The 17,500-nt window shown below is 36.9% G+C and overlaps 2 protein-coding genes across 4 annotated transcripts in view; one reads left to right on the top strand and one right to left on the bottom strand.

Annotated features, from left to right (window-relative positions):
* LOC125047741 (calcium/calmodulin-dependent protein kinase kinase 1-like) overlaps window positions 1-13,510 on the top strand; it is a 23,650-nt gene extending 10,140 nt beyond the window's left edge. Inside the window, exons 3-9 of the mRNA XM_047646153.1 lie at window positions 1,962-2,063; window positions 2,935-3,099; window positions 3,251-3,361; window positions 3,954-4,153; window positions 4,858-5,073; window positions 5,682-5,922; window positions 9,193-13,510. Of these exons, the coding sequence (XP_047502109.1) occupies window positions 1,962-2,063; window positions 2,935-3,099; window positions 3,251-3,361; window positions 3,954-4,153; window positions 4,858-5,073; window positions 5,682-5,922; window positions 9,193-9,227 (1,070 nt within the window). The 3' untranslated portion in view covers window positions 9,228-13,510. The remainder of the gene's footprint in view (window positions 1-1,961; window positions 2,064-2,934; window positions 3,100-3,250; window positions 3,362-3,953; window positions 4,154-4,857; window positions 5,074-5,681; window positions 5,923-9,192) is intronic.
* The window catches only part of LOC125047740 (endoplasmic reticulum-Golgi intermediate compartment protein 2-like), a 26,048-nt gene continuing 21,183 nt past the window's right edge, over window positions 12,636-17,500 (bottom strand). For all 3 annotated transcript variants that reach the window (XM_047646150.1, XM_047646151.1, XM_047646152.1), the window contains 2 exons: window positions 17,422-17,500; window positions 12,636-15,642 (listed from right to left, as the gene is read on the bottom strand). The exon at window positions 17,422-17,500 is cut by the window's right edge and continues 60 nt beyond it. In XM_047646150.1, the coding sequence (XP_047502106.1) occupies window positions 15,407-15,642; window positions 17,422-17,500 (315 nt within the window). In that variant the 3' untranslated portion in view covers window positions 12,636-15,406. The remainder of the gene's footprint in view (window positions 15,643-17,421) is intronic.

Below are 17,500 nucleotides of genomic sequence, written 5' to 3'. Positions count from 1 at the left end.
GGTGAAAGAGAGGGGGAAGACGAGAAAGGAGGGGAGGAGAAGGGGAGGGGGGAAGAGAAGGGAGAATGAGAAAGAAGAAAAGGGAAAGGGGCGGGGGCGGGGGGGGGGGGGGGCAGAAGAAGAACAGGGAAGGAGGGAAAGGGGGCAAAGAAGAAGAGGGAAGAGGGGAGAACAGAGAAGGGTAGGAGAGGAGGGAAAAGGGAGGAAAAGGGGAAGAAGGAGACGGGAGTGGAGGAAGGAGAGGGAGGAAAGGAAAAGATTAGGGGAGATGGGAGAGGGGGGGAAGGAATAAGGAGGAAAAGAGAGAGGAGGGAAAGGGAAAGGAGAAAAAGAAAAAAGGAAAAGGGGAGAAAGAAGATAGGGGAAGAGGAAGAGGGGAGAGAAGAGAAACAATAATAGAAGGAGAAGAAAGGAAAGAGAAAAGAAGCAATTGGAAAGGAGGAAACCGGGAGACGACCGAGGGAAAGGAAGGAGAAAAAAAGCAGGAGGGAAGGGGAGAGGAGGGACCCCGAGCGCGGCAAGGGGGAGGGACGCTGCTGCAGTCACCCGGTCGCTTCCCCGAGGCGAGTATTGCCTCCGCTCCCCGGCGCCGCTCGCAGGATCGTATTAATTTTGCAAAATCGTGATTTATTGCGTCCTTTCGCCCTGCGTTGCAATATGGTCCGAGGCACAAATGCTGCAGTCGACGCTTGTTTCGATCATGAAAATGAGAATGCCGGCGATATTAAAAATGGGGGGAAATGGTTTCGGTGATAGTAATTCTTGCTTTAAACTGAGGACATATTAGGCTGATTTTTCACGTAGCCAGACAGTGTTAACACAAGCGATTTTTTATCTCGACAAAAGGGGAAGAGGAAATTAAACAAAAGAACGGGGGGGGAGGGGGGGAAGATGCGACGCTTGCAACCGGGATGTAGATAAATCAGTAAATGAATGATTAAAGGAATAAATAAGTAGATAGGTAATTGAATAATGAAATGGGGAAATTAATAAATAAACATACAATGAAGGAAAGAACAGAGAGAAACTGGTAAGGATTCTACACTTTAGAGCAGTGCCACGGTTGTAGAACAGTCGTTGTTTTTTTTTTGTTTGTTTTTTATCACCACGCCCCCTTTAGTAGCTGGTCTTTGCCTCCACGCCCTCCAGTCGAGTGATAAAAATCATGCATTAAATTAAAAGGAAAAACTAACGAGAAAAAAAAAGACGTTTGCTTTTTTTTTTTTTTTTACTGAGCAAAGAATTCCGTATGTTTAACGCTCAAATACACACGTCAGCGCTTCAGAGAAATTTAAAAATGATTATTAAATCGTACTTCTTTCCTCCGGGTTCGTGCCCCGAGACTCAGGACATCTTTATTCAAGAAGCTTCTTGAAAAAAAAAAGTTTCCATAGTGTGTGTGTGTGTGTGTGTGTGTGTGTGTGTGTGTGTGTGTGTGTGTGTGTGTGTGTGAACGTGAGTGTGTGTCTGTGCCTGTCTGTCTGCCTGTCTGTCTGTCTGTCTGTCTGTCTGTCTGTCTGTCCATGATCTGCATGACAAAGAAGCTGATGCCGGTCCTTGCTCTCACGGGACAGCTTCTGCAAGTTCCTTTTAACTCCGCTCTCACACTTAACCTATTCATACTTCACGTCTTAACACTCTTCATATTTGACCATTCGAACTCCCTCACTCTCGGCAGGTTGTTCACGCTTCTTTTGTCTTGCTCTCACAACCCCCTCCCCCCCCCTCCCCCTCCCCCACACCCCTTACCCCCCAACCCGTTCATGAAAGACTATTAGCTATACACTCCCTCCCCCCCTAGTCATACACACCCCTCCCCGCCCCCCCCCCCTCTTTCCAGCATGTTGTGTTAACCTCACCTCCTTTGTATGTTTTTATTTTTGCCTGACTTTACCGTTTTTTATTTTTGTCATTTTTGTGTTGGTGTTCGTGTTGGTGTTCGGGTGTGCATGGCGGAGCAGGCCGAGCTTGGACCATAGGCGGCGAGACAGAGGGATCGCCGCACGCCCGTTCCCTCAGCCCGTGCCACCGCCTCGCCAGCTACTCGCCGCCCACTCTCAGAGGTAAGTCCGCCCGCACACCACCACCTACGCCACCATCCCTCACCGCCACCTGGCTGCCGCCCACACTACTACTACTACTACTACTGCTACTACTACTACTACAAAAAACTACTACTACTCCTAGCCATTTTGCAACGTTCACCCGCCCACGCAGTGTGTGTCCGCCCACCCAGTGTGAAGAGCGCGCTCCTCCTCACACTGGGCGGCGCGCGGCAGACCCAGCTGTGCAGTAGGAGCGCCCGCGCAGCACCGTCCCAGCAACGGTGGTAGCTAGACCGTTGCCCGAAGTGCCAACACCCCACCGGCCCCTACCATGTGCCCGTGTCTAGTGTGTAGTGCCCTGTACTTCACACGTACATACATGCTTAAGTGCATCGGTGTACTCCGTATGAATATAGTATTCTGTGTTTAAAATTGCACTTATACAGTACGTAATCAAGTAATTACACATATATGCAAGGATTTGATCCTATCTAAACTTGAAATTAGAGAGACAGACACAAAACTTAAAATGCAAAACTTTAGAACTTATGTCGAATAAAATTAGAAACGTGTTTTCTCTAAAACAACGTCATAAAGTAGTGTTGTTATTTGAATATTATAATTCACATTGGTTGGACGTATGATTTAGCCGGCTTTGTAGGTGCAATTATTTTGTTTTGTTTTTTACAACGTAAGGTACATGAGTACCCATAGGCTTTCACGACAATTACTCTATTTCAACCATTTATCAGATATGTTCATTTATTCATAGTGCCCATATATTTTTACATAGAATCTATCATAATAGCCAAAATCCCACTAGGCAATACTTTGCGAATATTAACGTAACGTAGCCGCGAAACTGACGGTTCTCTCCTGGCGTTTGCAGTGAAGGGGCGGCTGCCGCCCCCGCGCGCGTCGGGAGGCCGGCCGATCGAGAACCCGCTGGACAGAGTGCACCGCGAGATCGCCATCCTCAAGAAGCTCATCCACCCCAACGTCGTCAAGCTGGTCGAAGTCCTGGACGACCCGGACGAGGATAACTTTTACATGGGTGAGTCCTTCCTTCGACGCGCGGACGACTTCTCTAAAGGGATTGGCCTTAATTGCGGGAAAGGGGAGGTAAGGGTATGTTGGGAGATGGGTATGTAGGGGAGTCAGCCCTGGGGGATGTTGATGTATTTTAACGTGGATTTCACCCTCAGCATTTGAGCTCCTGGAGAAGGGCGAGGTGATGGAGGTGCCGACGGACACGCCCCTCACGGAAGACCAAGCCTGGGGCTACTTCAGGGACGTCGTTCTCGGCATAGAATACTGTAAGTGAAAGATGCTTTGTTTTGTCATAATGCATGCGTTAGATGTATCATGCTATTGGCGTTCCTTTAAGTTAAAGTTACCTTGAAGTGCGTACATATTTTTCTTATATATAAACAAATATCTGATTTTCTTAATGATATAATAACAAATTAGCACCCATACCCCAAACCATATACACATATAATTTCAAAATACAGATATGTAGATTGTTTTAGTGTTTCTTATGTACCTCTCGTATAGATATGTACTATTTTGAACTAAGGCACGCTTAACACTCATACAGAATTATATAGACACAACATTTTCGATATACAACTGTCATACATAGACCTATTAGTCATCTGACTCTCTCTTAGGAAGCTTTCATTCACATGTATGTAAACTAGCTCTTGCGTGCTTAACCATAATATAGATACGCAAACTCTCACACTCTCTCACGTGCGACTTTAACAGACACACGTACTTTCTCCAAACACATTTAGGAACACCTCCTTCACGCACGAATCTATAGACTCTCACACTTCCACGAAATCTCATACAAAAAACAGACATAGAAACCGTTATAAACTCCTTTTTTTCTCTCCCCCGCAGTACACTACCAGAAGATAATCCACCGCGACATTAAGCCATCGAACCTGCTGCTCGGCGACAACGGCCACATCCAGATCGCGGACTTCGGGGTTTGCAACGAGTTCGATGGCCAGGACGCCTTCCTCACCAACACGGCGGGAACACCTGCCTTCATGGCCCCCGAAGCGCTCTCCACGTCGCGGCATAAATATTCCGGGAAGGTAGGACGGGGGAAAGGAGAGGGAGGGAGGGTGGGGGAGAGGTGGGAGTGGGAGGGGAAAGGGGAAATGTAGATAGGGAGTAGGGAAAAGGGAGTGATAGGGGGAGATGGCAAAGGAGAGAGGAGCGAGAGAAGGTGGGGAATAAGAGAGAGAAGGTGGGGAGTAAGAGAGAGAGAGAGGTGGGGAAAAAGAGAGAGAGAAGCTGGGGAGAAAGAGAGAGAGACGGTGGGGAATAAGCAAGAGAGAGAAAGAGAGAGGGAGAGGGAGAGGGAGAGAAAGATAAAGATAAAGAGAAAGAAAGAGAGAGGGGTTAAGGGAGGGGAGGGAGAAATGTGAAACACTGCAACACAAAACACTGCCGGGAAATTTTGATCCATAAAGAGAATTGCGCCACACAATCCAGTTGTCATATTTTTTTTTATTGAAAAAATTCTTCCGCGTCAACATCTAAGGTCATTAGCGGCGTATTCAAAATATAGCGATGGAATGGGGCTTGAATTGTCTGAAAGAAATAAGTGAACTTGATCTAATATACTTCAAAATTATTCTTTTGAGAACTACTTTTTATTTTGTTTATTTAAGGATAATACATTTAGACATTTAATTTACGATTCACGTAAGTTAGCCCTTACTGCCTCCATAATATTTCTTTTTTCGGAACTGTATAAGGCTGGAGCATAATCCCATTCCCTTCCTCTTCACAGGCCGCAGACATCTGGGCAATGGGCGTGACTTTATATGCCTTCGTTTACGGGAAACTTCCATTCCACGATGAAAATATTGTCGTGTTGTACGATAAGATCCGGAACGCGCCACTCGTGTTCCCACCCGCGCCGTTCGTATCCGATGATCTCAAGGATTTGATTAGCCTAATGTTAGAAAAGGATCCTGCTAAGAGAATAACGCTGCCGGATATTAAGGTAAGTAAAAGAAGAAAAAAAAAATTAAAGATAGAAAAAAAAATCCAGCTTGTTATATCAGCGAATGAGGTTAATATTGGAGCTTGCGTTGTAAAAATTGAATTGGGTCCGTATACTACGTAAAGTTGGTAGAACGAAATTTCATAAAAGAAGGACTAAATGCCATCACGTAAGTTATTGTGTTTGTTATCCATTTATTCATTTTGAAAAATATCAAAGGAAAGGATTTCTATTAATACGACTTCGGAACAAATAACATCCTTGTGCTCATAGTTTACGTGAACTCATCTTGGCAGCCATTGCTATTGTCCTGTCAAAAGACATGCCCCCGCAGGCTCTTGCCATTATAGAAATTTACAGTATAAACCTGCCATGATTTTTTGAGGGGGATTATATTATGTCTGTTTGTGTTATGTGACTATAGCATAGATTTGCAAAATTCCGCTAGTCTTTGTGACAAAGTAAGTCATGATTAATGACTTAGTTTACATATGATGTGTTGATCATGTAACTAGCTACTCCTTATTTCGAATAAGGTCTGTGCTTAGTTTTCTCACCAATAAAACCCCTAAAAACATATATTATAATCTTCTACCATATAATTGCAGCAACATCCCTGGGTGACAGCAGGTAATCAGTACCCGCTGCCCACCGAAGAGGAGAACTGTGTACTACTGATCGAGGTAACGGACGAGGAGGTCCAATCGTGCGTGCGGTCGATCCCCAAGCTGGAAACGCTAATCCTCATCAAGTGTATGCTCAAGAAACACAGCTTCCACAACCCGTTCAAGATGAACGTGCTCATCAAGGAGCAGTTTGCGCGTGCTGGACGGTCGCACTCGGCGCCTGGTTCGTATGAGTTCTACTTGGACAGGTATGGGTTGTGGTGGTGGTAATCGGCAGCTCTCGTCTCTCATCCTCCACTCTGCGCCCTGCACTGCACGCCTTTGTTGCTCTCCGTGGTGTAGTACTGACCCAGTAACGTTTATGATGTCTTTATTATGTGGGTGAAGGGAAGAACATTTTCATGATGGTCCTTCATGTTTTCAAAAATTTCAGAACCGAAGTTAAACATTCCTTTCATGTGAAAGTTTTTTTTTCTAGTCTTGAAAATGTTCTCTTTGTAAGGTGTTCAGCTGTCAAGTGTTGAGAGAGAGCTTTGACTCTCATCGATCAGAATATATATATATTTTTTTATATAAAAGTTCTAAAAAACAAATGGAAAAGAGGATTATTGCTACATCAGATGTTTTAGTGTCAGCATTAAAAAGACTCATTTCACATTTCCTATCGGTGCTTTTTTGCGGAGAGATTTTTGTATCACAACAGATTGAAATTAAAGATATTTTTTTTTCGAAGATGAAAGGAAATATGGCATTCATTCAGTGTAGTAGATTCGATTGTAAAAAATAGAATTAACTTTATAGTTTTGAAACTTCTATTATGTTGTGGAGTCTTACGAATGACTAGAATTACAATTTGTCATATGTGTAAGAAAAATAGCTTCATTTCTTTTTATGATGTTCTTAATATGGATATAAAGACTCAATAAATAATATAAATTATTTTTAACAGCACCATAGGACAGTATATGAGTCACAGCACTGTGTTCATGAGTGAGTAAAAGACACATTTCCTGTTAAAGAAACTGACTATGTTCATGACGTATAAATACTGCACACACGCATTTGCGCATTACACACACGCACACGTACACGCACGCGCACACACACGCACACACGCGCACACGCACACACACGCGCGCGCGCACACACACACACACACACACACACACACACACACACACACACACACACACACACACACACACACACACTCTCTCTCTCTCTCTCTCTCTCTCTCTCTCTCTCTCTCTCTCTCTCTCTCTCTCCCTCTCTCCCTCTCTCCCTCTCTCCCTCTCTCCCTCTCTCCCTCATTCACTCTCACTCTCACTCTCACTCTCACTCTCACTCTCACTCTCACTCTCACTCTCACTCTCACTCTCACTCTCACTCTCACTCTCACTCTCACTCTCACTCTCACTCTCACTCTCACTCTCACTCTCGTTCTCTTTCTCCTTCTCATTCTCTCTCATTCTCATTCTCATTCTCATCCTCATCCTCATTCTCATTTTCTCATTCTCATCCTCATTTTCTCATTCCCTCTCTCTCAACCAAAACCCGAAACCCAAACCTAAGCTCAAACCACAAACTGCAACACACGAATGCACACAAACACACACCCATACACACAATGCGTGCATACATATATATATATATACATTTATAAATGCATATAAAACTTCAAAGTTTGTAACTTTTAATTTTTTATCCATGACACAGCTTTTTAATGACACATATCATTAACTTATAAGAAAATATTAATATTTTTTTTTAATGCCGGACAAGATGACTTGCAAACAACAGTGTGCTAAGGCTGGGAAATCAAAGATACAACTCCAGGCAGTCATGTCCTTGAGGAATAACCATGTAATTATAACTTGTATCAGCTTGTGGGCTGTAGTTTGCCCTGGTGACTTGTTATCTATGCTTTGATAACCGATTCAAGTAATATTTCCATTTGAAGTGTTTACAGGTTATTGAAAGCTAGGATATTATTGTGTCTCTTGCTCACCCATAGTAGAACAGGATGATTGCTGGAAGTAAGCAAAGCTGAACGTGCATTTGAAGCCTGGACGTTGACCCAATTTAGTGATTTTAGAAAGACTCATTTTGTACTTCATCAGTAGCTGATTTTTATTATTTATGTTTGGCTTTATCAATCTTATTAAGAGCACTTTCCTTCATACACACACAAGTCAAAAAAGTCTACCTACTGTTGATATTTTACTTTTAGATATAACCTCAGTAAAGGCATGGAATAATATATCAGTTATTCTTATTTACATATGGGCATTCATGATCAGGGTATAAATATGTACAAAAGTAATGCCACTATTTGTTGGTATAAATTTAGTTCCCAGAAAATTAGTTTTTGTATTGACTTGTATGCCAGAGTAAGAAGAATCTTTGGCCTTATGGATATTAAAGGATGGTATAGAAAGGCTGGACAAAAATATATGATACATTCTTAAATGCTTTGCCGATTATCTGGATACATAACAATATGAAATGCAGAAATCGCATTCCTTTTGCTATTGGTGTGAAAATAGTGTCAGTCAAAAAATATGGAGTAATTGCTTTAATAAGCTTCTGCTTTTGGTCTTGTGATTCACATGTAAATGTTAATGTTCTTGAAATTGGGCTTGATGTTTCTTAAATACAACTATTTCATAATGACATTATCTTTCTTGAGGGATCTGAGGCATTGATGCTATTTGTATCAAATGCAAGCAACTGACTAGTATTTGAGGCATCACAGCAGCTGATTCCTTCATTGTTTGAGGCACATGTATCAGACTACTAACTTATCAGTAACTAGAGCCTCGCTTGCTAGTCAGGAAGCAGCATCATTTCAAATACCGTATGTCTCAAAGTTAATAATAGCCTATACACAAGGATTCTAGTGCCCTTCATCAAATTTGACTCCTTTGTGAGGTTTTATTACTGTGCTCCTTATGTTATGTTGCTTCTCTGAGTGATGATTACTTGTGTTTTGTGAATGTTTTACCACAAATGTTTGTATGTAGTTTCAAACTTGCAGACACAGGACTTTTACCAGCATACTGTATTCTATATGTAGCATGTATATAGATATCCATTTGTTTCTGTAAGTATTTAGAATACCATATGCTGTCTAATAAGTCTGTCTTTGCAGGTTTTTGTTTTTCTTGTATGTCACCTTGTGTTCAAAACCTGTTGTTTAAAGCTGCAGTTAATATTTCAGTTTATTTTGTTTAATTCTGAGATATGTATATATATTTTTCATGAAATATACTTGTTGCATATTTGAGTTAACAATCAATACATTCTGCAAGTCACCATAAGGAAAACAGATAATTATTGAAACATATAACTGAAGAAAAAGTTGAATTCAAGAATAAGTCATAAGAAAGATATCCCAATGGTGATTATATACTGCAGAAAGTAAGGAATGACACTGTAATCTGACTATAAACATACATACTAATATGGTGAATTTGTTCTTCCCATCTAACAGGAAGAGGTCGCTTGATATCACACTCCCAGCAGTAGATGAACTGGAGGTCTGCGGGGAGGACAGATGATGTGACGGCCCATCACTTGGTGCAGTGCAGAAGGAAATCATCATCATGATGTGCTTGTTACAGTTTTTAAAATGATATAAATGTAAAGAACATGATAAATTTCAAAACTCTCTCAAAAAACTTACCTCGTTGTTGTTGGTTTCTCATTAACTTCTTAAGATCATTTATTGAATACATATAACAGGATGCAACACTGTATCCTTTAATGCAATAAAATGTGTATCTGCTGTTTTAAGTGAGAGAAAGCTGTGCCAACACAATAAAGCGTAGCTGCTCTAGTAATGCATAAATAGAGAAGAGATTTTGCAAGGGGACAAAGCAGTTAAAAGTGAGCAATGAAGATAATGCATGCAGTGGTGCTAGAAAAGGCAGGCAAGGCAATTGTTGGTTATGTTTTGAAGAGATGTTTTGGCTAAGATGTCTTACACTGCCAGAAAACTGAAATAGTGTAGACTGAGCACTTAGAAAGTTTCATGTTATTTTTGGATCAGTATGTAAGAGTTTTGAAGTGTTTTTGTCTTGGCTAAAATCTGCTACAATTTATATTTATTACCCCACCAACAGGAGAAAAATGGTTGATTAATTTTCTTGCATTAGATTTCAGGATGTAGCTAAACAGTGATATTCTTACTTTATGTTCTAATAAAGTAAATCAAGTAAATATTCCAGCAAGAAAAATAGAAAACATTAGTTTTCATTGGCTTGATGGAAAATCATGCATATGTGCACAGTAAATTTAATAGTTTTATATGAAGGTAACTAATAACTACTGTCATCTGTGATGTTTGGTAGCCTCTCCCAGTCTTTTTGACAATCTTATGATCTGATAGAATTTGTTGCAGATCACTTTTATTTTTAATTTATGTGATTACACAATTCATGCTAATAAAAAAAAAAATCCATTTGCTATAAGTTGTTTATACATAGGGGCTTTTATGTAAAATTTAGGCCCGGTTGTACAAGGAGGTAGAAGTACTACATTCATTTTTATTTTTATGGGGGTTTGTATACATAAGCAACATCTTTTTTAAAATATAGATCAGAGCTTTTTGACTGTTGTTTAATGCATTGGGACTTGGTTTGAATTCTGGTTCATGCTAGGTCACAACTCAATGTCTTTGGGCTGTTCTGCTGCCATCCGGGTTAATAACAGTTTCTGAAAGGCCTATTCCATAAGGTGTACTGGGATTTAAAAATAAGAGCATCCATGTATGGGAGGAAATGACACAAGAATTAGTTATCGGTTCGTCCAGACTAATCTGTCATGTGAGGCTGGGCTGTGAGTGTTAAACATCGTTGAAGCATCTGAAAAGTGCTGTTCACTGACAAGACATTTATTTCTAGAATGTTATTAATGCATAATTTCTTATTACTTGAACCACTGCATTTTTGATGTTGTGCTAGATTTAAATACAGTAATATAACTCAGTGATATATAAGTACACTGTTTTGCTTAATATTAATACAATGCCATAGAGACTGGCTGTGCAAAGTCTCCGTTAATTATTCTGTGATTTTCTGACTAGCATATTTAGGTCAATATTTCAGTGTTCCATAAACTGTAGACTACTCTGGGACAAGTTCCCATTGATGGCACATCATGGCAGTAATCATAATGATGTCCTATTGGTATTTGGTAAAATTATACATAATGTTAAAGTCTTTTGCATGAGCTGTTACCTTTTAAAGATGTTTAAGACTTGAAGTATCCTAACTAACTATTCATATTAAACAAAATATTTGCCTCACTGATATGCCAGTGTGAGGAGGCAGAGAGTGGACTGCAGGTTTGGCTCAGTGTTTGTCTCGTGGTACAAGATACAGTTCCCAGCATGCAAAGTTAACAAGCCTCCCTGTGAACTGATTTCACTTCTATGCAAAAAATGAACATTTTAAAGGAATTTAGCATCAAGTGTCTGTGTACTATTTTGTTTTCCTTGTTATATACAGTTTAATTATATTTTTATTTCAAATTCAAATTTCAGATTACCTTCTGTTCACAGTGTAACCTATTAAATTGAATCATCTGATGAATTAAAAAAAAAGACTTCAAATGTCTTTGGAAAGGCAATAAATTTGGTCGTAGAAAGTGAGTTGAACAGTTGACTGTTCTACATGTTGTGTCCTCTGTGTTACAGTGTAGTTCATATATGCAACTTGTCAATTTATAAATCACATGTCTATTATTAATGCATTTATAACTGATACACATGTTAGAAATCTTTTTTCATACATAATGAATCAGTTTTATTTATTTGGATTCCAATGTAGAAATAGGGTTAGTGAATGGCTTTAATAAAATTAAAATATGATAATTGGTTTGTATACAATGTTATTTTCTGTCTTGTAATTGCTATCTTCAGTGGTTGACACACGCCAGATGCTTAAAAGTATGTCATGAGTTAATCCTCCCAACCCAAAGAAATTTAACATAATGATTCTAGAACTTCTTCCAGAGCTGCAGGTGTCTACCACTGACTGTTAATTAATTCTGGTCAAGTGGATATCCTTCCTTGAATCAGATTGTGTTTCCTCAATGGTATAGTTTGTTTCAGAGAGATAAAGGTATCAGTATTTTCAGTAGTTACTTTTATAGTTTTATGCTCAATAAGAAAGAAAAAAAAAATCACAATTTTATTTTTTTTTTCAAACAGTGTTAAGATATTTCATTTTACTTTGGTAAATGATTAAACTTAAGCACAAATGATTGATTAATAAAGACTGGGCTCCATTACACCCACAGAAATTACTTTCTCCCAGGCTGTCTTGTGTTGCCAAACATCCTGTACCTTTGGCAAGGAAACCTTTTTTGAAAAAAAGCTCATTGTGAATGATTAATCTCCAAGGAGGATTTCCACACAGCAATACTTGTGACAGGGAATAAAAAGGCAGAAAACACTGTTATATACCTAAAGCTGGTGGTTCAGTTCAGGTGATTTGCTGTACCTATATAATGAGCCTACTTATATAGTACAGAGTTACTTTTGTCAACTTTCCATTCATGAGTTACAATGTGTTATTCTATGCAAAATGTGAATGATTTCTGAAGTAGTAATGGCTGAGTATGTTGCATACATTATTACAGGCTCTTTTTTTAAGACTCTCTTCCTTTCTTCTACAACTGTAAAGTATGTACATACCAATTAGCTGAATACGATGTAGGAATAACATGTTTATCTGGATGATAAACTAGAATTAATTGATGAAAACAAAATATTTTTAATATCCAACCAAATTGATGTTCATGATGCCAACTCCTGTTTTCAAGATAAAATTGTTTCAGTGCTTGACAATGTTAATATTTTGCATCATTAAAATTAGCATTTAATGAACAAATTTTGCAATACATAACAGGGTCTCTATTAATATACAGATAACAAACTTAATGAATACAGTTTATTACAATCACTTGAAACAAACTCTTACATTGAGTTTAAAATATATATAAAATTCCAAAATCTATAAATAGTAGAGTTGCTGACAATGACCAAAGCTTCAAGTTAATTTGAAAGATTATGGACTGAGAATAGCAGAAAAAACACGATGAGAAGATGGGACTTTTGTGATTTCATGAAAAAATTAAAAAGTTTTAATAAATCAATACGGAAAAATAAATGTTCTGGGACATTTATCCATAGATTTTGGTTTCAGAATTTTACATTTTGAAATGTCCATTATGACAATTTCAGAATTTCTCCAAGTTACTGCAGGGAAGCTGTTTGGATACAGCTAAATTCATACATCACTTAGCTTTTGGTAGTTAAAAAGAGGAAAAAAATTGACATAAATGTTTGGTATGCACAGAATGGATGTGTAAGCTGGCAGGACAGAATGAAAGGTGTTAAAATGCTGGAAGTTAGAAAATAGAACTCTGTACTTACCAAGATACTGGGCTTTACAAGAAAATCCCACTTCTTGTTCATTGCATGGAATGTCCTACTGCACATTTGTCATATGAATATTATACAGAATTTTATGCATTGATGCAAATTTCCAGTTTCAATGTGTCCTGTACATAATAAAAAAAAACTTTTTCTGTGTAACATTTCATATCTGTTGGAATTTCTATTTTTAGACTGCATCACTTTCTATTATCTAAGTGTTACCCAGTGACGTCCAGATTATTATTTGTATCAGGACGCCCTGAGGATCTTTGCTATTCTATTATTGTATCTTGAAGGTACGAGAAAGTTCATGTTTGTGACTTATAACTTATTATGTACACTTCAAATAAATCAACATTTGAAGAATTCCAATGTTCTTTTATTTTACACTTTGGTCATTGTTTTATTTTCAAGTGAAATACAACTTGGCTCAAAGAAATTCAGTAACTTAAAAATGCAAATCTGAAACACAGTTTACATGATAAAGTCTACATTCTTATTTCTGTAAGTGCAAAATTATAAAAATAGTCTGGCAAACATTTTATTTCTTTCTAGTATCACACAACCCTCTTGTAATTAAATATATTATCCAAACTTGATCTATCTTTCTATCCTATTTCATAAGCAGCTGAACTGCTAAAGGACATTTGACAATTTTTATCCTCAGGTGTAGACTGACCCCACACCCCCAAAAAAAAAAATAATAAAAAAAAAAAAAACAAACATCTGTCCATTAGAACAGATCAAACAAAAAGAATATTTTTTTGCTGTCCTGTGTGCACACATGGGTCTAATCCTTGTCATCCTTTGGGGGTTGAACAGGATCTTTACACTTTCTTTCCTTTCTATCCATTTAATAACCAAAATTCACATAAGCAAGGAAGCCTCTACAGCAGTCTAATCAAAGGCACTATCTGGTCTTGAAATCCAGTTCATGATAACAAAAAAATATTCTTTTATCATACTGTCATTGTCTAAATAACTTTTTTTCTAATTCAAAAAAGGACATTTGTAAATGCAATAACCTTGTATTAGAATTAAAATGGCAATCTTAAAACCAAGTCTCATTCAAAGGTAAAGGAAATATTACCTATCAGAAAAAATGTTACAAACTAATGTTTACTCTGTAACCGATAAAAATGCTATACAATTTCTATATAAAATACAAGAAAAATTTACATCATATAAATAAAGCTGACAAAAAACTGACATCTGTTATAAATAATTTATATGAGTATAATGGCTATGACATAATAATGATCATTAATAAAATAACTATAGAAGCAAATCACCTATGTACTATCTGACATTTTCACAACTTGCATATAATTTGAAAATTTGAAATTATCTGCATTGTAAGAATTCATACATTGTAATAAAACCAGTACTTGTATCAAAATCATAAAGACAAGCATAAAATTTTAAAAATCTTTTTGCAACATCTGACTGCAATATAACTATCATATGTAATCTGTAACATTACGTAAGGACTAGCAAACACAAGCAGTTCGAAAAATTGCACTTTTCACCTAAATAAAAATATTTTTTGTATTACACTTGAAAATTGGTTCCTACAGTATTACAGTAGTAATAATATCTGATAACATTTGAAATGTCACAGCTTCAGTTGATTCAGAGTCAAACAAAGATTGATAATCTGTTTACTCTGTTATCAGTACATGCTAAAAAAAAATTTTAAATAAATCTAAAAACAAGAAAACTAATTTCTAATGAAGAATAGGGTTCATCTCATAGAGAGAAAAAGCTACCCTACTTTCTGATGAAAAAAAATGCTAGTTTCTGATAAAGAAAATGCTATTATCATACAAAGACAAAGCTATTTTCACACAAAGTAAAGACTAATTCCTGAAAGAATAAACAAAAGAGATTCTATAGTGATCCCCTGAAATGGCACGGGGATAATGGGAGCTGGTTGTACTTCCATACTGGCTATGGAAAGTAGACTAAAAAAACATTTTTCTCTGATAGTCATCGAAGTAAAAATCTACCAAGGAAACCTGATTTGAAAACTTCAGTCTCTGAGTAGGAATGTCTTGAATACTAACTACTAAATACTAAAAAAATAAATATATAAATAAGAAAATAATAAATAAAATAAAATAAATTAATTAATTAATAAATTGATAAAAAGATAATAATAGTAACAATAATAAGTATGAAAACAAACTGCTAAATTATACTTATGAAAGAAAGAAAGGTATTAGTATATAAAAATATGAATCTATAGTTTCTTACAAGACTGTCAAGTCGTCAAATTCCCCATCCCTGGCGCCTCTAGTAAAGGTGTACTAGTAGTTGTTTTAGATGTCAATTGGGGACCAGCATCTGATGGTGACAGATCCACTGCCTGAAGCAAGGAAGCTGAAGGTACAACTGCCTGCTTTGATGTTTCTTCTTCAGTGCTAGCTGCCTTTTGGGCCATGAAGTAGCGGCATGTGAAGCAGTTTACCAAGAAGCCTACAAAACGGCTTACCAAACCTGTAAAGAAAATTGGACTCTTGTAAATGAGGTACTAAGAATGTATGGAGCATGCTGGATCAGGTACAAGATTTAACCCAATTGGCATAGATGGCAAGAATACATGCTTTGACCACTGTAATATAAGTTCATTTAATGCATCTACAAGTGCTTAGTCATCAAGGAGTCAGGTAATAGTCCTACCTATCTCATCTATCCTTGATTTTCAGAGAGTTTCTTTTGTATTATTTCACGGTCCTTAATGTTACCAAGGTTTCAATAACAATTTAATAATCATAATATCAGTAAGAATAATAATAGTATTGATATCAACAGAATTAAAAGAAAAATACATTTTCCCACAATTTCAAGGAATGGGGAAATCAGGATTGGTCACTAGGGCCTACTGATAGACTCCTTGCTGGCTGAGCAAATGTGGAGCCATCTGTATGTAACAAAATTCACAAAAGACTATAGCGGACAGTAGATAAATCTATAGTCCTTGGGTTAAAAGGTATTATATTCATAGGAAGATGCTTCTGAAATAGAACAGGGCCTAAAAAAAGAAGCTTTAGTACCTAGTTCCACTTCATATTTTAATAATGATTCACACACAAAAAGAAAACTAACATAATTTTGAATACGATTTTCATTTCCTACCAGTGTTGTCTTAACTGTCCTGATTAGGGAAAGTTTTTCATACAATATGCAAAGAAATCTGGATTGTAGAAAAAGTTTTCCTAAGGCTACAGAAAATTCATTCATATAACAGGTCAAGAGTATTGTAATAAATTCTGTCAAGAATACCTATAATATAGTACAATAATATAGTACAAGGTCATTTTACTTGGTTGGCAAAACATTTAATTACACCAAAACCTCACAAGAATTTATTTTGTATAGTTGAAATTTTGCAGTAACAACCATACCAAATCATAAAAAAATTATACAAATTCTGAATAATTAGAGACATATACATCCCAACCCTACACAAACATATATATATACATACCCCCCCCCCCCACACACACACATAGATGCAAGCGCGCACACGCAAACACACACATGCAAACACAAACACACACACACACACACACACACACACACACACACACACACACACACACACACACACACACACACACACACACACACACACACACACATTTCTATTTTTAGAACAGGTAATGATATATGAAAAGACATCTACCCTAAATTAGCTCGTAAACATCATTCATCATTAGTTAAGTGTCAATGACCTATCATGTGAACAGAACTTTTTCTCATCCATACTTCTGTAATAAGAAAGTTGAAAAATTATTTATTTATGCTGATGTGAAGTTACCACATCACTTCCTGGAGTAATGAATAAAAATACAAATGTTTACATAATGATGATAATTGAGAATTATAATAATAGTTTATAACAACATCAATAATAATAATAATAATAATAATAATATTAATAATTAGTATCATCATTATTATTATCATAACCATTATCATCATAAAACATCAACAGCAATAATAATAAAAACCACAACAACAACAACAACAACAATAATAATAATAATAATAATATCCACAACAACAACAACAACAACAACAATAATAATAATAATAAAAATAATAATAATAATAATGATAACGATAACAAAAACAATAATAATAATTATGTTAATAATAATAATAATAATAATAATAATAATAATAATAATAATAATAACAATAATATAATGACAAAAATACTACAATTATCACAACTATCATATATACTTGCAAAGCCATCACACGACTTACCAGAGCATGTAAATATTCCTCCAACAATGCCACACAATCTTGTCAAGAATTCAAGGAAAGGTTCATGCCTTTCCACGAC

The sequence above is a fragment of the Penaeus chinensis genome, chromosome 41, assembly GCF_019202785.1.
Source record: "Penaeus chinensis breed Huanghai No. 1 chromosome 41, ASM1920278v2, whole genome shotgun sequence".
Taxonomy (NCBI): domain Eukaryota; kingdom Metazoa; phylum Arthropoda; class Malacostraca; order Decapoda; family Penaeidae; genus Penaeus; species Penaeus chinensis.
This window is presented reverse-complemented; position numbering and strand designations above follow the sequence as displayed.